This window comes from Zonotrichia albicollis, chromosome 21, assembly GCF_047830755.1.
Source record: "Zonotrichia albicollis isolate bZonAlb1 chromosome 21, bZonAlb1.hap1, whole genome shotgun sequence".
NCBI classification, from domain to species: domain Eukaryota; kingdom Metazoa; phylum Chordata; class Aves; order Passeriformes; family Passerellidae; genus Zonotrichia; species Zonotrichia albicollis.
This window is the reverse complement of record NC_133839.1, coordinates 6,621,818-6,644,321: the sequence shown is the minus strand read 5'-3', so window position 1 is coordinate 6,644,321 and position 22,504 is coordinate 6,621,818. Positions and strand designations below refer to the sequence as shown.

The 22,504-nt window shown below is 50.4% G+C and overlaps 1 protein-coding gene across 1 annotated transcript; it reads left to right on the top strand.

Annotated features, from left to right (window-relative positions):
• Positions 1-16,788, top strand: URM1 (ubiquitin related modifier 1). The gene is made up of 5 exons (XM_074556616.1): positions 1-155; positions 2,750-2,820; positions 14,759-14,840; positions 15,858-15,906; positions 16,618-16,788. Exons 1-5 carry the CDS (start codon positions 121-123, stop codon positions 16,684-16,686), a joined length of 306 nt encoding a protein of 101 aa, XP_074412717.1. The 5' UTR covers positions 1-120; the 3' UTR covers positions 16,687-16,788.
• Positions 16,789-22,504: the final 5,716 nt, after the last annotated feature.

Here is a 22,504-nt window from a genome sequence, read left to right as displayed (position 1 = left end):
CGGGCCGCGGGCAGAGCCCCGGGGCGCCCCCGGCGCGGCCCGGCGGGACCGGAAATCCTCCGGGGCACTTCCGGCGCGGCCGCGCGCGCCTGCCCCTCCCTCCCGCCCTCCGCCGCCAAGATGGCGGCGCCCGTGTCGCTGCAGGTGGAGTTCGGGTGAGCGCGGGCGGCGGGGCCGGGCGGAGGGCAGGGCAGGGCCGGGCCGGGATGGGCCGCGATGGGCCGGCCCCTCGGTGAGGCGGCCGCGGTACTGCGATGGGGCGGTTGCTGCCTGCGGCCTGGGGGGCCGCTACGGGCGCGGCTGGGCCCGGGCGCAGCCGCTGTCACGGGGCTGCGGGCCGGGGTAACGGGAGCGGCCGCCGCCGGGGAACCGGGGAAGCAGACATCGGCGGGAGGGGCCGGACACGCCGGAGGGTGTCCGCAGAGTGCGGCCGGGCCCTCTGCCCGCCTGTCCCGGGGCCTCGCTCCCGTCTCTCTGTGAACGTCCTGTGCCAGGCCTTTCTTTTTCTTTCACCTCTTTCAACCTCTTTGAGTTGTTTAGTTTTTTTATTTTTTCATTTTAATTATTAAAATTATTTATGAAAACCTCCCCCTCGTTTCTCGGCTTTTTTTTCTGAGCTGTCTGTGTGTGTTTGTGTGTGGACACGTGCCCTCACTGTGCTTTGTGCTGGAGCCCTGTCAGGTCTGTAAAGCTGCCAGGTTCTCACTCTGTAGCATTTCAGTTTCCAGGCCTTTGCTGCTGTAGGATCAGCATTGCTCATGCTCTGGCCCTGGGGTCTCAAAGCATTTGCAGTGGAAGCTCTGCATATTTGTGGAGATACTTGTGTTATTTCGTTAAAGCCTCCTTTTAGCAGAAGCTAAAAGGCTGCTATTTATTCGCTTTTTCCCACCCTTTCACGAACACAGAAATGCCATAACCCTTTAAATACCCTTCTCCTTAAGAATCCTTGCCTCTATCTTTCCCGCTTCCAGCTGCAGCAACTCTCCTAATTTTCCCAGAAGAGTGAGATGCATTTTTGCTTCCCTTGGAAATGCATAAATGAGCTCTCTATGTAGGAACCACAGCTGAGTTCCCCACAGCTCTCGCCTTACAGAAGGACCTTATCTTGCAATCTACATTTCCCGCTGTAACAAAGCGTGACCTTGTTTTCCTTACATGAAAAAATGTTTTTCATATCATTGTTATGACTTGTTCCCTCGCATGAATCTCGCCTCATGTTCATAATCACTGCTTCAATTTTGAGAGAACTATTTGTTGTGAGCTGGTGGAAGAACACCAACAGAGTGCTCTTTAGGAGAGCTGCTGCATATAAGTAACGCTGCTGAAGGCATAACAAGGGTTCTGTTGTGCTCTGCCATTGCAGAGCCAAGGAAACCCACTGTGGCATTTTTAGATATCGAATTTAAAGGAACTTAATAACATCTGGAAGTATCTTTGTTGATACTTAGGTGGGGATTGCTTGTTTTAAATATTTCTCTTTATTATGTTGGTTTCCAAGAGAGGAGAGGCACCAGTAAGTTCCCAGATAGTAACTTCATAGGAAAAATTTTCCAAAATAATTGGCATTTAGGTTGGAAGAACATTTTGCCACAATTTTATGCCCTTTAAAAATGTGTTGGTCATTTTTCTACCTCAGTTTAATGTTAAGTGAACTGAGTTTTTTAAGAGTTCTCTAGTTGTTAAAAATTTGGCCACTGTAGAGTTCAGTCTAAAGCTCACATTCTCTGCTGTTGTGTCCTGTAACTTAAAGTAGATTTTGTGTTTATTATCCATGTCTCTACTCACATGGTAAAAGTTTTATAATGTGAGTTTGGCCTCACAACATCATGGAAAATGATTGATGTTGGTAAAACTCAAGATTTTGACAATTGTACCTTTTCCATAACAGCAGTAGAGGCGAGGAGCTTGCTGAGGCTTCTGAGCTGTAGTTACAAAAATTAATTACTCTTTTGAAGAGCCTAGGGTTGGGTGCCTGGACCCAATTCAAATCCCATTGTTTTCCAGTGTGTTTGCAGCTCCTTTACCTGCCAGCCTCTGCATGTCCTGCTCACACCTGGTCTCCTGTGCTTGCAGAGGCCATCAGTTGTTATCTGAGGGTATCCCCTAATGAATTCAGAGTGTCAGAAGAGGGAGAACATCAGGAGGAAGATTGTGTATTTATTTATTTCTGTTTTACCCTGTCACCCTCACCACTTCCTTCTCCCAGTCAAGTCTCCCTCTCTGGGACACTTTGTAGTGTGCAGATCAAGAGTTTCCAGGCTGCTGGCTCTGACTGCTCTGTAACTTTGTGTGAGTCATTTCCCTCTCTGTGTGTTCACACTTGTGAAATAGGGGAATATTTATTCCAGAAGGATGCTCAATTTTGAGATTTCCAGCCAGGAGGTGTTGGGGATGAGCAGTGCTGGGTGGAGTGTGGTGGCTGTGGTGTTGTTTGAGTGGAAGCAGCTCTGCACAGGGGTTTGGGAGCACATGGAGATGGGAACCATCCTCCCATCCCACTGGGTGATGCCTGGCACCGTGGGGTTCTGGCTGCAGCAGAGCCTCCTCTCTGTGCTGGCAGAGGGAACTGGCAGCTTCCCCTGTGCACTTCTGGTTTGTGACAGGAAAAAAAAGACAAAGGGAATCCTGTGCTAAATTTGGTCTGTGTCATTTGTTTTCTCTGTTGTGGCATCTATGTAAATCGCCTCTTTTGTGCTGCTTTCTTTTGACAATAAAGCAAAATCTCAGTGGTTCATTGTTTTTATTTCAGAGGTGGTGCAGAGCTCTTATTCGATGGTGTCAAAAAGCATCAGGTGACTTTGCCCTGTCAACCAGAGCCTTGTGAGTATCAGAACCTGTTGGATAACTTCACAGAGGAACAACAAATGAAACAAAGCTGGTTTGTACAGCACTTAGAGTTGCCAGCAAGGATCAAAGTATTTTAAAAGCTCTCTCAGACATGCCGTGGATCAGGCAGCTTGGCAAACAGGGCCTGGTTCTCAAAGTCTGAGGTCTTTCCTGTCCTCTAAGCACTTGTGAATCAAGTCCTTCCTTAAGACTTTTGCCTCCCTCCTGCTGGATAGACAACAGCCTCTGGATGTTTCCATCAAGTCTGCGTTTGTCTTTCTTGGTACTTGAAACCACCAATAACATCCTCTCTCCTTTGCTTTTTCCTGCCTGTTCTGAGGTTTCCAAGAGGCACATATATATATGTGTGTGTGTGTGTGTGTGTGTGTGTTTATGTGGTGTATAGATATGTGGAGGGCTGTGTAGCAATGTAACATAAATGTTGTTTATCTACTCATTCAACCTTTCAGGTAAATGTGATAATTTTAATATGAACTCTGCAGTTGAAAACAGTAAATCTAATGCTCAAATAGGATGCTGGACATCCTGCCCATGGCCTTCACTGCAGTAAAAAACAGGACTTGAGTGTTCAAAGGATAAGCAGTCATAATTCCTGGTTTGCAATTTGGAATTTTTGGAATACTGAGCAGTGCTGCACTCACTAACTCACTCACTTGTGTGCATACTTCAGTTGTTGTGTAATTTTGCCACAGGTATGTTCTGATTTTTTCTAGCTAGATAGCACTGCTTTATGCTATTGGAGTGGGATTATAAAGCAAAATAACACAAAGCCACAAGGGAATGTTAGCAACCAATATCTCAAAATGGCTGATACCATAATCTAGGTGCTGGGAACTTCCAGGCCTGAAATCTTTTTGCTGTGCCTGGAAGTAATTAGAGATTGTTAGAACTGCTTTTGATGCTTGGACATAAGTATGTGTAATTCAGATATAATAGGAATACTGCAATATTGTGTTATCTTGTGGTTAAGGACAGGGACTGAGGCTCCAGGAACATGACCTGATGCTGATTTGCTTTGTGAGTTTAGTCATGTTGCTTTATTTTCCCCTGCTGCTAATGGTATTTTCATGTATCACAAGAGAATTCAGCACTAAATTCTAGCACTGCTGAAGCACTTCAGATCCTTAAATGAAAGGTAGCAAAGAAATACTAAAACACTCATTTAGCTGGTTTATAAACTTGGGGACTAGAGCATCATTTTCTTCAGTGCTCTCCAAATTTAAAATACCCAGTAGCACCCACTGTTTTGGTGGTGTTCAGACCGTGATCAGATGCTGAAGAAAAGGGGGATATTACAGGAGATGTTTATTCCTGCCAGGGGAGGGGAGGCTGTTGACACCAAACAGGGATTCCTGCAGCCCCATGGCTGTCAGCTGTGCAGTTCCATGTCACCTGATCCATTCCCACCTGAAGATCTTCTGCAGCCTTAGCAGGATCTGCATTTATCCTAAGGGATAAATCTCTCCCTGTCTCAACCTCAGGGTTCAAACTCCAGTGATGCATTCCAGATCCAGCTAACACATTATTGCTCCCAGCTTTTCCCTCTTGTTTTCCAGACACTGCTGTCCCTGTGCCAGGCGTGGCAGAAGTGGCAGTACCCCCTTGTCAGCTGCCCAGGTTGTCAGAGAAGTTTCATTTTGGGGCTGGTTGTGGATTGCAGCATCTGAGGAGCATAAACTGAGCTGTGAGGCACACCCAGCCCAGGGATGGGGCAGGCAGAGGTGGCCTCAATGTCTGACAGTCAGGGATTACTGGAAACATCCCTCATGATACTTCCAGTGGTGAGGAATCAATGGAATCATACCAGAAATTATGAATCATTTTCTTGAAATTTTATGTTGTTCCAAATGCTCTGTATTTCCCTTGTTCACACTAAGAAATTTTAACTCTTTTATATCTGGGTAAATAAAGATATGCATAGCCAGGTCCCTGCTGCCCTCATGTAGCCAGAATTGCAATGATTAGAGAAATAAAACAGCTCAGTTCTACTGGGCACATCCTGTTGCTCACCTTACCCTGGATGTCCATCACTGAATTCTCCAGGGAAAGACCTGTAGTATGAGCACTACTTGAAGACCTGCACTTCTAACCCCATTTTAAGTGATTTCATTAGCTGCCAAGTTTATTTTTGGCCATTTTGGCCTCTCTTACCTACTCTTCCTTTTTTCTAGGTTATTTTTGTCTTTGTCCTCCTTTTTGCAGAACAGTTGCTTCTCTCTGGGTTATGGGGCCCACCTATATTTTAATTGTCTAGGCATTTTTAATATATATCCCAGAAGGAGAGAGAGGTAGAAAATTATATGAAGAAATACCTACAAATATTTACATGAATAAAACAAGCTGTGCTCCATAGTTGGCAGGGGCAGTCAGTGTTCTCTAAATGATAATATTGCTTGAGCAAACTCTTTATGTGGTCATTTCTTTTTTCCTCATAACAGGCACTAGATGGAAAGTAGGTGGGTTCCAGATCCAGTTAACTTTTTCAAGAAGGTTTGATTCTCTGTCCTTTTCTGATGCTTGGAGTTGGACTCCTGGAGGGATTGGGAAAGGCAGGAGGAAGGAAGCTGCAAATGGGACAAGAGCAAGCCACAAGGGATACAGCCACAGGGCAGGACCTATTTTTATTATCTTAGGGGCATCTTGTATCCTGATGTCAGTTCTTTAGCAGTTCCTTATTTCCAAAGTGGAGCTGTCTCAGCCTGCATTTTGAAGTTGCTGCCAAAGTGGGAACTTAGAGAGGTGGGGTGTGTGTGCACAGGCAGCGGATTTACCTAAGCCACACTTTGTGCAGGACTCTGTAATCTTGTAGAGCTGTTGCAGAAGGAAGACCTCAAGTTAAACAAGAATGTTGTCCCAAATTTCTGGCTATCCTGGTGATTTCACTGATAATGCTGTTTGAGGATCTGAAGGCATTATGCCCTGTTGGCTTCTTCTGCATAAAAACAGTGTGTGTGGGAGAAAGCAGCTGGGGGAACAACGATATTTGTCACATGGAGAGAGGATTAAATTGGCAGGGAAATCAACTTTATTTTCAAGCATCTAAGAGGCTATTAGAGACAATGGAGCATAAAAGAGAGAAACCCTAGATTAAAAACTGAAAATGTATTTGGCAGCCTCCTCCTGAAACAAGCCACAGCAATTTAACCAAGTGCTTCAGTAATCAAATAGATCATTGTATGACAGCTCTGCAAGTGATGTTGGAGCTCCTTCCTCCATCTCACTGGGACTCACAGTGGTGGGTTTGTCTTGGCCATGTGAGTTGCATGGATGCTATTGGAAGAGTAGGATTGTTTAACCCTTGAAGATGTTTCAGGTTTAGCTCAGCTGCATCATCTGATGAAGAGTGTTTACAAAACCTCTCTGCTGTGCTGTGTTTTGGATGTTGTACCCAGAGGTTGGGGTTGTGTTAAAGTCTCTGGCACTTGTGCTGCAGGCTGCTCAGCTGCTGTCACAGACCTTTGAATTCCAACTTCTCATGTGGCCTCAGTGGTGGGACTCATGATTTTGGAGCAGCAGCTTCACTGGTGCTCACTGGGACCTTCTGGACTAATCCAGAATTCACATCTGTTTTGGCACTTTGCAAGTCTGGAAGGTTAAATTATTAATCAGCTTGTTTTGGTAATTGTTTGTGGTTTTCCTTTACCAAAACTCTAGGGAAAAAAAGCCCACTGCCAATCAGATTTTTTTTAAGAGGGAAAATTAAAATAATCTGCCAAATACTGCTTCTGTTGAATCCCTGTAGAGAAGAGCATGGTGTGCTCCTCGAGAGCTTTGCTTTCCAGGGGCCTCGTTCTGCACAGCATGGAGGGCTGCTGGGGACTGGGGAGCATTCATCTTCTGGGGAAAGAGCCTGGGGATCCTGAGAGATCAGACCTCTGTTACAGGCAGGATGGCTTACAAAACAGAGCATGGCATGTGTTCAGCACTGGCTGGGGTGCTGGACCAAAAGAACCTGTAAAATCCAGAGCAGCAGTTGGTGTTGGCTCTTGGTAAGTGCCTGGTGCTGGGTAGTACATCCTAGTTGAGTCATTAATATTCTGGCATGCTTTTATTGCTCTGTTTATTATTCCTAACATTTTAAAACTTCCTCCAAAGAAAGAATAAAAATATATTTGCTAATGTAGAGGCTTATTAGAAGAACGGTAAAAAAACCCCCATAGATCTGTGGAACTTCATGCAGTCAAATCTTTTTAACCACAGTGTGTGGCACTTGCAGCTCTCAAAGGACTTGGGTTATTCCCCTGCTCGTGCATCCCAATCGTGCATCTCTTTTAGGCAGGGAATTACAGATTTGGGGGCAAGGGAAGGGGGCTCGGGGGGTGATGCAGGGTGGGTGCTCAGCAGGCAGGGTGGGTGAGCAGTGTTTGAGTGTCAGAGCTGTCCTGGTGGGTGATGCAGGGTGGGTGAGCAGTGTTTGCAGTGTCAGAGCTGTCCCGGTGGGTGCTCAGCAGCCAGGGTGGGTGAGCAGTGTTTGCAGAGCTGTCCCATGGGATGGAGCATTCCCTCAGCTCCAGGTCCCTGTCCCAGCGAGGCTGCGGCTCCCTTTGGAGGGAGCAGGGAAATAAACTCTCGTCCTCACAGTCCCATCACCCTCCTGGGAGGCCGTGGAGCCGCTTTACCGGATCAGCTCATCCCAACTCATTGTGGAAGGAGCTTCCCAGGCACTGGGAAACCAGCTCTTGTGTGTGACCAAATCCCTGGGATAACAAAGCCTGGCTCTTACACCCTCCTTCCCAGCCGCTGTATTGCAGTGCGGACACCTAGCAGGATAACCCCTGTGTCCCACCCCCCTCTCTGGCTCTTTTCTCTCGGTGGGATTTGCTGTGCTGACAGCGCTGTTCAGAGGGTGGCAGCGGAGCAGGGCTGGGGAGGAGGATCCGGGCCCTTTAAACCGCTTAGCATGCGGTTCACACGGCTCCGGGCCAGCTGTTCCTTTCTCCTCCTGCCCTCACTCGCAGGAGTTGTTTGCTGAGCTCAGAGCTCCTGTGCAAAATTGCTTTTCAAAAGAGCCACTTTCTGCTTAATTAAACAATGAGCCGCCGTCCCTCTGCACATCTGTAAAGCTCCCTCCGCAGCCCCTTTATCCCACAAACTGCTCCATTCTTACCTCCATTCACTTGTAAATCTTACCCCCCCCCTCTCCTCCACCCTGATCATCTCACTGGCCCTTTCTTTTTCCCTTTCAAGTAAGACTGAGGAGCTTGGAGTATCTGTGGGGGTGGCTGGGTTGGGTGGACAGGAATCGGTTTAATGGTGCTTGGCCCTGTGTGAAAGCCTAATAATAGCAAAGCAGATCTGAGCCCAAAAGTGAGAGGCGATTTCTGTATTTAGACGAATAAAATCATGGCAGTTTCCTGAGCTGAGCTGAGACACTGACTCATCCAGCAGCCAGAGGGGACACGGCCACCAGCCAGGCTGGGAGGGGGGCAAGGATTTGACTTGAAGGCATTTTCTGATCCAGCTGGCAGTGCCAGGGAAAGCCCAGCCCAGGGAATTCCCTCGGCCAGGCTGGCTGTGTGCAGAGCAGTGCCAGGCTGCCAGGGAATCCCTCTGCACTCTGGCAGGAGCAGCACCTTCCTCCGTGGTTCAGGGCTGCACATCAGCTCTGTGTTGTCTCTTTAACAGCAATAAGGTTTTCATTTTCAGCCCTCAGTGCACACACCCAAAACTCAGAAACCAGGAAAATAGGAGAGAGGGGAAATTTCAGTTTGCTGGGTTTTGGCAAAGCTTTACACTGGTGGTTAGTAATGCATTCTCTGAATTGTCTTGCTGAGAGCTTAAAAAAAAATTAACCAGTAACATTCAAGGTTAAACAGGATAAATGAATGGAAAAGTGATGAGGTGGGATATCTCCTTTATCATTGAGAAGGACAGATTATAGCCAGCATGATGCAATATCATCTAGTATAGATTGATAGGGAGGAATGAAGAAATGGGAGTTTAGTGCATTAGCAGAAGATTCCTGACTGCAAAAACTATTAGACCATGGCACAGTCTCCTTGGGGTTTGGTAGCAGGTCTGCAGTGCTGAGGCCTCTTAAAATCAGAGCAGACAAGGCTCAGGACAGTCTTTTTGTTGAGAATAATTCTGCACTGGCAGAGGGATAAAATCACAGGACCTGTTAAGGAGATGCTTTTTATAATGTCTGCCATCCCCAGGCTGGTACTTGGCTGCTGGGGCAATCGTCTTTGAGGCTCTCCCAGCTCCTTCCTTTGACAATTCTGAACGAGAGGCAAGACCCTGGGCCAGCACTAGTGATCTGTGATCCTAATTAAAAGAGACAGTTTGGTGCACTGGCATTTACTGGGGAGCCTGAAGTGACAATAGCGTTGGGTGTTACGGGATTAGATGCTCTGACTTTGGAAATGAGTAGGGATTAGGTTTACCCTGAGAATGAGCTCGAAGCTGCTTTTTTTGTCATGGGAGCTGATGGATCTGGAGGCTTGCTGCTGGCTAGCAGTGGGATTGGAGATCCCTTGAACTTGTATTTCCCTACCAGCAATCTGTGGGGAGTGGAAGATCCCAAGCAGCTCCTCTCCAGTTCATAACCATTGTGATTAAAACCTCAGTGCTGAGAGTTGCTGGGTGATAGCTGGGATCCGAGTCCTCACTGCTGACAGGAGGGCTCTGAAAGACCTCTGTGATCCTTTCCCATTTTGTGGACACAAGAAAATTAAGAAGAGCATTGCTTTTCTAGATGAGAAGCAACAAAAAGACGTCTTAAAGCAATTAAAAATTACAGAAGGCAAGACCTTGGTGTTCATTTGTAGCAGACAAGAACAGATGAGAGCAACAATTGCAATTCTCTTATGCCTGTTACCCCCTAATTAGTTACCCCCTAATTTCTTCCCTAGTACTTAAATCACTGCCCATTCCAGTGTGTGGCAGGATTGGCTTGTGCAGTTGTCAGAGAAAATGGATTTTACTCTTGCTGCAAAATTTGCCTGGCTGCTCACTCTGCGTAATACCAAATCCATTTGCCTGTGACTCCATTTATATCAGCCATTCCAGGTCTTCTTCTGCAGTTTATGGCACACCATGGACTGCTTCAGAGAGTGATTTACATATCAGATGGGAGGCTGGAGGAGTTGGAAGGATCCCTTGGATCTGGTTTTGAGCTCTTTTTAGAGAGCAGATCCCTGGAGGGTCTGCTCGGATCCGAAAGCAAAGAGCAGCCACGCACCTGGAAGAGCAGCAGGTATTGGGAGCTGGTTTGTCTGTTTTAAAACAAGCTGCCTGAGCAGGGAGAGGGACATACAAATTGTTTTTCCATACATTTCCATGCAGGCAGGGGGAATAATGGCAGAGGAGCGGCAGGGAAGGGGCTTTGTCATGGTTACAGGCCGGTGGCTGAGAATGTGGGTGGAGCAGCGCTCGTCCAGAGTTAGTGACCTCAGCAAATTGGAGCTCAGCCATGGTCAGTATGATAAATGATCTTATTCTGGGTCAAAGAAATGGTTCCCCACAGGGAGGTGTCCGCGAGGCGGCCCGGGAAAGCGCCGTGCTCCTGCAGCACTGACCCCTTAGTGACCAGTGCCACATATATCTTATTTACTGCAGACCAGCAGGGAATTTTCCATGGTTCAGCCTTTATAGGGATCCCCTATTTCCCTGAAATAATCTCCCAGTTCTGCGACCAAGGCAAGAAAATGGGTGTAATTACACCTTCTGGGTGCCCTTCGAGGCTCTGTGCAAGTTTGGATGTGGATTTTAACACAATTTTAATTGTCTGGTCCTTGTGTGTGTGTGTGAATCTGTGAGCAACCTGTGCAGCTCCCTGGGAGCCAAGGGCTGTCTGTGTGTCTGTGTCAAGTGGTATCAGGGTTGCACAAAATCCCTCCATGTTTCTGCACCTTTATCAGTTCATTGTGAGATCCTCCTAGTGCAACACCCAGCTTGGTGTGTCACATTGGAAGCACCTGGTTTCTCTCTGCACACACTGAGTACCCTCATTTCTGAGTTGTCACTGATGGATCTGTCAGGTCCAGGAGGTTTTATTGAGCTGGGAAAGATCTATGGATTTCAGCCCAGCTTTTGAGGGTGCAGATGAACCCAGGCAGTGCTAAAATGGTCTGTTAGAGAGGAAGCTGAGCAGATTCTTCATGGAGGAGGGCAGTGCAGGTGGTCAGGCCTTGGAGGATTCACAGGAGGGCAGAGCAGACTGAGCAGTTCTCTCTGCCACAGCCAGGAGTGTTTGTGGTGCAGCTGGGCTGAACAGGAGCCGAGGCTGTTGGGGCTTGTGTGCTCTCACTGCAGTTCCTGCATCCTCTTGCGTGACAGGCAATGACTTTGTGTCACTCCCAGCACACATCTCGTTTTCCTGAGCGCTGTGTTTCGCTGGGTGATGGCTTTTCTGCATTCATTGTGGGCTTGAGCTCCCATCTGTGCACTTGAACTAAGCAGTTTTCTCAAATGATTGTCGGTTTTTCTTTTTTTTAATTAACTTTAGATTATTTTTTTCCCTAAGAATTTGGAGAGGGTTGATGTAGTACTAGCACAAGCAGCAGAAGCTGTCTCTGTGTAGAAATAAGACAGGGATTTCCTACCATGTGCTTCAGTCCCTCCTTTGCAGTTTGAGAATATTTCCACTTCCTTGGCTGGTTCAGTCTTGCTTCCCCTCTGCTGCTGCCATTGGAGAGGACAGTTAATGAGAATTAAGAGTGCATTTTTTGATGTGATATTTGTTTGCTGTGAGTGAAATGGAGTAGGCTACCAAACAGATTTCAATAAGACCATGCAGCAGTGATAAAAATACATCATTACTGGGGTGAGCTGGATTCGAGTTGGTGATGCTGGAGCAAAATGCTGTGTTGTCTGAGCTCTCACCTGAACCTCCCTCTGGAGCCAAAATGCACGGTGGGTTTTGCAGCCAAATCACAGCACCTGTAGTACAGCTGTGCTCTGCCAAAGCAGATGCCTCTGTTCTGTGATGGGGGCCAGCTTCAAACCAACACGAGTGTGAAATCACAGCATTGTCATGATGGTTTAACTTCCCAGCAGATGTGGTGCCTGATCAGGCTGAGATTTTTTCCTTCTTTATATGGCATCTGTAGAGAACCTGCTGTTTGCATAGAAAATCCTTGGCCCAGGCAGCTGGAAACCTGTTAGACCTGTAGCATAGTATCAGAAAGAAAATGTCCTAGGAACATTACGTATGTCAGCTGTAAGAGATAGGCAGTTGTGCTGTAATTTACCTCTTATTATTTCCATCATGAGAACACAGAGTCCTGAGCTGTTGGTCAGGACTGCTGTTTGAGGCACTGAGCTGCAAGATGGCTCCTCCACAGACCACTTGCAATGGAAGTAATCTTGTTCCTTTTCAATATCTTACTTGTGGGAGATTGTTTTGGTGTGGTTGTGGTCATCTGTCATCCTTTATAATTGATTTGTTCTAGTAATATTGGTGTGTAGCACATAGAGAAATGAAGGTGGGTGAAAAAATTCAATGCTGATAAAACAGATGAAAGTATTGTCTTAAAGTTGGCTGTGGAGAAAAGGTCTTAAATTTTGTACCTTTTGGAGTGGGCAAGCTCCAGGCATGGGATGTCATCCCTCTAGACATAGGGATGTCTGGGGTTTTTTCCTACTGTTTAAATTCTTCAGTCTGTGTGTACGTGACTTCTGGGTAGGAGTAAATGAATGTTGGCTCAGGTGGGACTGAAAATAACATTTGTTATGGGAGGAGATGGCTGAGGGAGTCTTCCAGCCCAGCCTGGAATAAATCAGTCCCCTCGCCCCTCCGTCCAGGCTGCTTCTAGGTGGCTGCCTTTTATCCAGCCAGTGCAGCGTGTTTCTGTTTAAATGATCTCTCCTGAAAGGTCCCAGAGGAAAGGGCTGCTTATTCCATGCAAGGAGGATGGTGTATGGCACAGCTCATTGTTGTGTGCCCTGCTGCAAGTGCATAAATATGAAACAGCTCGCGGGCGATGCTGCGGTGGGGCCGGTGTCCCCTTCACACCCCCTCCCTCTCCTGAAGGCTCCTCTCCATCTTCCTCCCTGTACAGCTTTCATTTCTTGGTGATGGAGAGCGGGAGCCATTTGGGTGTGAGATCCTGAGGGCTTGACTGCAGCAGTGTTTTTCAGGGGAAGGTGAATTAATGTGGTTAACTCCTGTTCTGATGGCTGACCGTGCACTTGTGTGTGTGTGTGTGTACATATATATCTATATGTATGTATGGATCTGTATGTAAATACACACACCTTCTCAGTGGTGCTCCCTGTCCCCAGTGCATGTTGCTAGGAAGGAGACAGAAAATGGCCTATTTTGTTCTTTTAACTACAAATCATTACAAGGCAGTCGTGGGTTGGCCCCAGGCAGGCGATCCAGCTCACCAGGCAGTTTGGAGGCACAAAGCAGCTCCTCTTGCCCAGATCAGAGTGATCCAGTGCTTGCAGTACCTGTTGTGCTCTGGGCAGCCCTGTGGGGAGATCAGGGTTTTGGGGCAGAGTGCTGGTTTGGAGGCAGCAATGCCCTGGGAAGGCAGGGGGAACAGAGGGAATCTCAGAGCATCCCCCTCCCCCTTTCCCTGGGAGAGGAGGCCCCCATCTGCTGCAGATGGACCTCTCCCCATTGCCTGGTTGATGTGCACCTGTCTACAGCAGGGCTGTTCATCCTGGCTGTGACAGAAGCAATGAGGGTGACTTTATTTGGAACAACCCCAGTTTGGCTCTGGGTAACATCCATGATCCCATAAAATCCTGGGGTAAGGCCTGGGCTGAGTCAAGCCACTACAAATGCACATATTATTGCTGGTCATGAAGCAAACACATGGGGAATGGTACACAGAGTGAATTTAACTGAGAGAAGCACGTGTGGAAAATACCTCATGACTATAGTGAGCTTACCTCACATAAGAAACCCATCCTGCCATCCCTGCTCCTCCTGGAGCAGGGCTGCAGCCCTCACTGCTGGATTTGTGCCTTCAGAAAGCTTCCTCGCTTCTTGAAAACAAACAAAACTCTTTTGGGGCTTTCAAAGGGCTGTTTAAAGGAGCCCCAGGAGAATAACTGATTGTGGATTCGGAATGATGAAGTGGTTTGTGGAACAGTGAAACATAGAGGCAAATGCAGGAGAACTCCACTTTGCAATTTGTCAGCTTCTCTAAACCCTGTAACGGATTGTTCCCCCCCTCTGTCTCTTCTCACCTCTCCAATAGAAAATTAACTGATGCTATCACTAAAGAAATTGTTTTTGCCTCACAAAGTAAAATTGATACTATAAAAACCCACCAGCAGTGTCTCCTCCTCCTTTTACATGAAGACAAATCCTTCCTGTCACCTACTGAAATGGAAAGATAAAGGCTGAGCTTTAATAAAGAAGCTCTAAGCATAAAGTGTGGAAGGAGGGAGCAGGCACAGCATGGGGAACACTCCACAGCAGCAGGTGTGATGCTGAGGGATGCTGTAAGTGTCCAAAATGCAATGATGGGCCAGGCCCTCCTGCCTGTTTAATGCATGCCCATGGACAGGTTTGGGCCCCAGAGCTCCCAATGTCTCCAGGAGTTTGTGCTGGTTTTGGTGCCAAAGTGTCTGTGTTTGCTCCATTCGGGTTCTTAGGCTTGCTTGTTTAGACTTTTTAAATCTAATTAAATGCACAAAAGAATCAGATATGATTTGTTGGGTGTTAAGATAATGCACAGGATATGGGATGTGTCAGAGACCTGAACATCAGGAATCTGCTGCCAGACTGGTGCTTCAGCAGGAGCTGCATTCATTCTTAGTGGGATCAGTTTTCTGTGGGAAATCTCTTCTGCCAAACCACGGGGACAGGACTGACTGTGAGTTTCTTTGCAGCTATCCCCATCCATCCTGCATGTCCCTCATCTGCTCTTTTGTGGATAAACAATCACTTTGCTCTGGCATCACCGGGAGCCATCAGCTTGTTTGTAAACCCTGTCCTTCCTTCTTCCAGGGGATATCAGAAACCTGCTCAAGTGGATCAAACAGAATATGCTGAAAGAGCGACCAGAGCTATTCCTGCAAGGGGAATCTGTGTAAGTACAACTGTTAGGAATCCTCCTTGTGTTTCTCTCTTGATCCCCACAGTTTGGGGGATTTTTCCTCTGGGGCAGATTTCCTATTGAGTAAGTCAATGACCATGAAAACACAGGATTTGCTGAAGTGATAGTGGGAGGTATCCCACCCACACCTTGCACTGTCCACAGAGAGCATCTTTTGCAGCCCTCACCCCAAATCTTTAAACCTTAACCGTGAAGCAGGGCTATTTGTGTTTTCTGTTCATTGTCACTTGGAACAGAGCAGCACCTGTATCCTCAATTCCAGGAGTTTTAGCAGGTCTGTCTGTTCCCTGCTGACATCACTGGGACTGAAGCAGTCATTCTGAGAAATGCCAACAAATACTTCTTCTGGGAAATGTATTTTTATTATCAAAATGGGGCCAGTCTCGTGGAGGGGGGGCAGATAAAAAAAAAAAAGGAAGGCAAGAGAAATGGAGCAGAGTGAGCTGTGCAAGCCATCCCTGACTGCGGGGTGGCGCTGGGGGTGTTTAACATTCGTCACGGATCTTTGTGAGCTGAAGCGTGTGCCAGGTCCCCTGGTAACAGGAGAGACAATTGCAGGACACTGAAGATCAAAGAGGGGGAATCCCTTTGCTCAGAACCAGGGGCTTGGAGTGGATCCCAGGTGTTTGGTGCCTCTGCTAGGGGCACTGGAATGGCTTTTGCTGCCTTCACACTGAGCTCTGCGCGCTCGCCCGGCGTGCGTGGGTTTTAATTACCTGGCTTTTGTGCGCGGTGCGGAAATGCAGTCATCCTGGAGCATCCTCACCACGGAGCCTTCTCATTCAAATGAGCTTTGGGATTGCTCCTGCGTCCCCTTTATTTGATCTACAAAGGGCACAGACTGTACCTGTTTCCACCTCCATGCCAGGATCCCTTTTTTGGTGTTATAGGCAGTCAGCCTGTGATCTGTGCTGTGACATCCCTTGTTCTTAACTATTTGTGGAGCTTTTTAGCAGCCCTGTATCCTAATTATTTCTATCTATTCTGCAGGAGGCCAGGAATTTTGGTGCTCATCAACGAGGCAGACTGGGAACTAATGGTCTGTACTCCTTCAGTTTGACTTTCTTTGTTGAAAATATTGCTCTCTCTTTTCTGTGGTTGCTCTCACAGCAGCTATTTCTGATTCTTGCCCCAAGCAAAGCATCTCATATTTGAGGGGGAAGGGGCAGGCTGGAATCTATCTCCTGTACAGTGGCTGTTCAAAAGCCTGGAGCCTCTCTCTAACCTGCTGAGTCTCATCAGCCAGGCAGGGTCTGAAGAGAGATCACCCTTTTTCCCTGCTCTCTGGCACTGGGTTTTGCACCTCTGGCTGCTGGCAGGTCCCCCCACACGTGGGGTGACAGTGTGGGGGCACCTGGGACCTTCAGGCCCCACACAGAACCACCTTCCCTGAAGTCAGGGGGTGCCTGGCAGGTAAAGGCCACAGGGAGATTTCAGCTCAAACAGGCACCTGGTAAATGTCTTCCCTTCTCAGCCCACTGCTGTGCTCAAACAAACATCCCCTTGCCACTTCCCTGCCTCAGGCAACCACCTGCTCTGTCAAAACCCTCGTCCAGAAAGGGATGTGGGGTGATGAGCATCAGCACTGTGGCTGATCTCTCACCTTCACTTCTGTTAGGATGAAAACATCAGTCTGTCCCCTTCTGCTCTCCCTAATACTCACCATCTTTTTATGAGCTGTTTTCTCTTTGCAGCTTGTATTTGGAAATGACATTTAAACAATTTTTCATTTTTTTTTCTTGGCCTGCAGGGTGAGCTGGATTATAAACTCCAGGACCAGGATAATGTGCTTTTCATCTCAACACTGCACGGCGGGTGAACTCCTGAAAAAACAAGAGGATGTAAATCAAAATCCCTGGGAAAAAAAAACCCAAACAAAAACCTTAACCCACCTAAAGCTCTCTTGAACTGCCTGTGTCCAGTCTCTGCATCTCCCCACTGCGTTCACTTGTTCTAGACATCCAAATAAAGCCCCGCCAGCCTGCGGCCTTCTGTCCACCACAGCATCCATCTTTTGGTCCTCATTTCACCTCTCCTGACTGCACTTCCAGGTACCCTAACGAGCAGAGAGCACCTCAGCATGTGGGACTTTGTTTTTCTCTGGCAGGAGGAAGAGGGGTGCTGAACCCTGAGTAGGATAACATCTTAACATGCAGTGAGGTGTTCTGGTGCTGGGAACCAGGATTCTTTTAACACAGTGCTTAATGTTGGTACAGTCTCTGCACCAGCCATGGGAAGGGTGAGAAAGTGCAAGGAAACAAAAGGGGGCTTGACTGGCTTTTGCATGGGGTAGCAAACATGGCAGCTCCAGAGCCCTCAGAAGTGACTTTCACCTTGTCATGATATTTATTTATGGGAAGCAGGAGAGAAGTAGGCCTTTTGGGTTTTCTATTTCTGATCCCTCATGCTGCTTTCATACCAGAGCTGAGGCAGAGTGAAGTACTGGCCCATGAATGATGTCAATTTATAATGATTTGGTTGGAGGGGAAACAAACCCTCACCCGGCCTGAGACAGCACAGAGTGATCAGGGCAGCAAATGATCTTCCTGTCACCGTGATAGACAGAATTGATCAGGCTGCACTGCATTCTGTGCAGGTGGGAGCTGCAGTCTGGCTGGGGCTGGAGATGCACAGTTAAAGTGCCAAGAGCTGAGAAAGTCAGTGGCTTTTAACCCTTTGTGTCAGTGGGAGGGAGAGGATTCTTGCTGCATGCTCTGAGGAATTCCTGTGCGGAGTTCTGCTAAGGCACAGCTGTTGTTGGCTTTCCAGAAGTTTCCTCAGAAAGACAGAGTGGCCCCTGCCAGCCAGGAGGCTACGGCAAGAGCAGAGGGATGGGCTCAGAGGAGACAGCACTGGCACCACCAGGTCTGAAACAGCAGGAGCTGCCAGGAGTGCCTGACCAGGGCTGTGCTCCTGCTCTCCCCCTGCCCTGCTCACCTGTTCCACACACGCGGGGTCCCCGCAGCAGCTCCTGCCTGAGCCACGGCTGTAGTGGAGCTCCGTGGGTGCCTCTAGAGCTGATCTGCACCAGGAATGCTCTGACAGCCCTGCATGCTCAGGAGCTGCCGAGGAGCTGGGGAGCAGCAGCCCTGCTCAGGCAGCCTGGCCCAGCTCCGAGCGCGGCGCACAGGGAGCCTTTCCCGCGCTCGCCTGACAGGAATTCCTCTGATGCACAGAGTGATTCCCTCAGCTGACTTCTCCGCTGACTCCTCTCTGTCTGCCCCTCCACAACCTGCCTCAAAAAGCACCCACAGCCTACGATGCTTCTGCACCTGAGGAGCCCCAACTTCAGCCCACTGCTGGTGCCAAACCGATATTCAACCTTTTCCACATCCAGCCACAGCAACTTGAGTCCAGCTCACACCATTTGTAAGTGACACAGACAGGCCAAAGGCTCTTCTCTGCCCTGAGTTCCTGGCCCTTAGCTTAGCTGGGCCAGGACAGTGGAAGGGGATTCCAGGAGGGGGTAGAAGCTGGCTGAAAAACAAGGAACCTGTGTGGCGTGCAGCTTGAAACGGACTGAAGCACAATGGGAAAAAGCAGGTTCATCTTCAGCACTGCTGCCTGCCCTTCCTCTACCCTGCCTCTGCCTCAGGCTGGGCTCGTCTCTTCTCACCCCCCCAGCTGTTTGCTCAGATAAGATGGGTTCCTTCCCCAGGAGCTGTTATTCCCCTCGATAGTGCAGGTAGACCCAGGTGGCTTAGATCCTGCTGTAGTAAAAGCTGTCAATCACTGCTAAAAAAAGCTAGAAATGGGAAGATGAAGGAAGCCGAGGGGGATGGAGAAGAGGGGTACAGCAAAATCCTGTAACAACAAGAGCAACAAAAAGTTTCTGAAATAAAAGCCTTTTAAAACATTCTCCCCTCCAGCTTTGTCCTAGATAGGCTCTTGGTGAAATTCTGCTCGGATCTTGTAATGCTTCCCTCCTCCTCCTGGGTTTCCTTGGCAGCCCCGGCCGAGCCGTTTGGCTGGTGGATTCATAAAGCCTCTCTGTTAGCAGGAGCCTTCCTCCGGCCGCCGTTCCGCGGGGGCTGCTCCGCTCCGAGGGGCGATGAGAGCCGTGCCCGCCGCCCGGAGCCGCTCCCGGCCAAACCCGCCCGGTGCCCGAGCGGCGGCGGGGCCGATTCTCGGCCCAGCGGAGACCGGAGCGGCTTCCGTGTGCCGGGGCCAGCCGGGGCTGCGGCAGCGGGACCGGGAAAGCGTCCCCGTGCACGGACACGGGGGGCACGCCAAGTACGTTAAATTAAATGAAACCGCAATGTTAAAATAGATAAATAAATAAAAATAAGAAGGATAAACCGGGATGGAGCCGCAGGGCCGAGGTGCCCGCCCGCCGCCGGTCTGCGGCCCCACCGCCCCGGCCAAGCGCCGGTGCCCGAGGCTCGGCCCCTCGGTCCCTGCTGCCCGCTCGGGGTGCTCGTCCCGGGGCCGATCCGCCCGGGTTTGACGCAGTAACACCGAGCACCCTCGGCCCTGCCGAGCACGGCGGAGCCGCCGCCGGTGTTTCCTTAGTTTGCCTGAAATGCTGGCCCCGGGAGCGGTTACCTGCCGTGCCCCGGGCCCGGGGAAGGTCCGTCCTCCGTGCTGTGCCCCGAGAACCGTCCTGGAGCCCCGCCGGAGGAGGCGAAACCTCTGCTACAGATGTCCAGACACAATTCTTGGTTCGTACGGCTCCATCGCACAAGAATTGCGTTTGGACAATCAGGAGCGGAGATTCCCATCCCGGGGCTCGCGGGATCTTCCGGGGGAATCCGGCTGGAGCCTGGAAAAGAAGGACACACCGGGCCCTGAGCCGGCTCCCGCCGCCCCCCGCTCCCGCTTCCCGGCCCCGCCGAGCCGCTGCTCCAGCCCCGACAAGTTTCGAGCGCAGCCGCGGCGTTTCGCATCCCGGGTTCCATTTAATGGCACCGCGAGGAGTTTCATTTTATCTACTTATTTCTTACCCCTAAAAATAAAAAATTTAAAAAAAAAAAGAAATAAAAATTTTAAAAGCAGCCTTATTAATAAAAAAAAAAAGAAGAAGAAAAAAAGAAAAAAAGAGAGAGAAAAAAATCCAACATAAAAAAAAAATTTAAAAGAAAAAAGAAAAAAAAAAAGGAACAAGAAAAAAAAAATAGAAAACGAAAAGCGACGATCCATCGCTGCCGGAGCAGCGCCGGTGGAGCGGGGGCTCGGTGCGCCGGGGCTGGCGGCCGCGGCGGGGCTCGGTGCCTCCGGCAGCCGCGGGGGTGATGCTGCGGGCACCGACTCCGGCCCCGCGCTGCAGCCGCGCCGCTCCTGCCTTGGAGAATCCACCAATTCCAAGCGGATCGCCTTGAAAATTCGTGCACTTTGAACAAATCTCCGAAATTTATAAATGACCGCTGGAGGGGAAATATTAATAATAATAATAATAAAAAAAAAGGAAAAAGATGAAAAATCCAGGCTTCTTCCCCAGCCCCTCCTCACCGACCGGCGCCCACGAAGTTGGGAACAAATCCCCCCTCTCCAGGCGGGGAAAATCCCGGCCCGCTGCCGGCGCTTCCCCCGCCGATGCCGGTGCCGGTGGCCGCGGCCGCTCCGCGGCGGGGCCGGGCAGGTCGCCCCGAGAGCAGGCGGGGGCTGCGGGCGAGCGGCGGACCCCCGGCTGCCCGAGCTGCCCTCGGCCCCGGCGGCCCACGGGGCTCCGAGTTTCCACGGGGCGAGGAAAGTGCGTCCCGCGGGGGCGGAGCGGCGGCCCCCGCGGCTCGGCGGGGCACAGCGGCGGGGCTCCCGCGGCACCTGCTGCCGGCCCCGAGCCCGGCCGAGCTGCCGCGGCTCTGCCGCTTCCTCCACGCCGTATCCACCCGGGAGGGTCCCAAATCCGCCCGGGAGGGATGCGCACACCGGGGCTCTGCGGGCTGCGCCGGGGCCGGGCAGGGCTTTTAGTTGAACGGCACAACAATAAATGTGTTGCAGAGCCGGCGAGAAAAGAATGGGGATGACCTTCAATTGGTACTGGATTTGAATAACACCACGGGGTGATAAATGCCCATTGTGTTTTAGGAGTAATGAATCTCCACTGTCTCTATAGCACAGAAACAGCAGCTGCAACCTGGAGCCAGCCATCTCTTAAAGACACAGCTCCCCAAGCCCGGCTCCGGCCCGGCCCGCAGCCGCCGCACCGCCGGGCCCGGGGCGCGGGGTGCGCTCTGCCCCGGGGGCTCGGCGCCCAGCCCCGGGCACGGCCGCGCTCGGCCCCACTCGGGGTTGTGGGGATCCCCCCGAGCCGCCGGGCAGAGCTGGGCCTGGGGTCCCCCCCCAGCCACTCGGCCCCCCTTGGAGACCCCCTCCGTTCTGCTGCCGCGGGAGCGACCCTGCCCGGGTACCCCCCGGGCTACGGGGTCACCTGCACCCCAACTCGGCCCCCCAGCGGCAGGGAAAGTGCTGGGGATACATAATGCTCATTGTTTTCCCCTAATGAATATTACCGAGGTGCCGGGCCGGCAGCTGCGGGCTCGGCCGGAGGAGCGGGGACATCTCCGGCCTCTCTCCGCCCGGGGACCCCCAGCCCCAACCTGCCCGAGGTCCCCGCAGCCAAAGGGAAGAGCCTGGAGGCGGCCGGCGCCTTCTCCACGGCTGCCGGTCCCCACCCGGGGTGTCACAGGGGTCCCTGGGCAGGGCTGGACGGGAGCCTGGAAGTGTCACCACCGTGGAGATCCCCGCTGTCCTCGCCTTCCCTCTGTCCTCACACCGGGACTGGGCACACGGGGACAGGGATTGGTGAGTGCTGGGACAGAAACTCCCGCAGCCCCAGGGATGCAGGGTGACCCCAGCCTCTGTCCCCAGCCCTCAGCAGTGTCCCTGCCTTAGGCCTCACCCCTGGAGCCCAGGGGCAGCGTCAGAGACTGTCAGGCCCAAACGCTGAGCAGGGACCCACAGGGCAGCGATCTGCGGCTGGACATTGCTTCCCACAGAGTCTCACTCCCTCCCTGGGAGGTTTTGCCCACCCTGAAGAGGCGTGAAGGTTTCCCAGGGTTTGGGAACAGCCCCATCCTCACAGCCCCTTCCCCGTGGGCCAGGGCCAGGGGGATGCCCAGCTCCTGCCACAGCCATGCACCTCCCTTGGAAAGGCTCCTCTGCATCCCAGCACATCCCTGCCAGCGCTAGTAGCAATAAACTCACTTCCTACGAGTGTGAAAACCAAAAGAAAGCCAGCATTTAATAAAAAGAAAAAAGAGCAGCAGCAGCTGAAGGGCCCTGAGCTGGGTTGCAGCCATTGCCTGGGACTGGCCACCCTTTGGGAAGCAGGAGCCATGCGAGGGAAGCCCCTGTCGCTGCTGCTCCGGGTGTTCTGGCATTGTTTTAGCCCCGGACCTTTTAACTTGTTTTAATTCCTAATGCTTCCCACCACCCTTTTTTTTTCTTTTCTTTTTTTTTTTAGTCTCTTTCCCAAATCTCAGCCGAGTTAATGAAGTTATGTGATCCTATAAATGTTAATTGTCTAAACTTCTCTCCCCCGTTTTTTTTTTCAGTTTTTTTTCTTCTTTTTTTTTTTTTTATCTCTCTCCTCCTTGCTGCTTTCTGCTCCACTTGTAATAAAGAAAATATCTTGGCTGGTCTTAGCCAGTTGCTTGGCAACCTCAATAGAAAAAAAGAGAACAGAATGTAACCAATCC

Bases quoted from the DNA above. Each gene is read 5' to 3' on its own strand.
- URM1 (XM_074556616.1), top strand. From the start codon at position 121: ATGGCGGCGCCCGTGTCGCTGCAGGTGGAGTTCGG. The intron at 156-2,749 runs GTGAGCGCGGGC...TTTTTATTTCAG, and splicing joins TCGCTGCAGGTGGAGTTCGG to AGGTGGTGCAGAGCTCTTAT. The intron at 14,841-15,857 runs GTAAGTACAACT...TCTATTCTGCAG, and splicing joins TTCCTGCAAGGGGAATCTGT to GAGGCCAGGAATTTTGGTGC.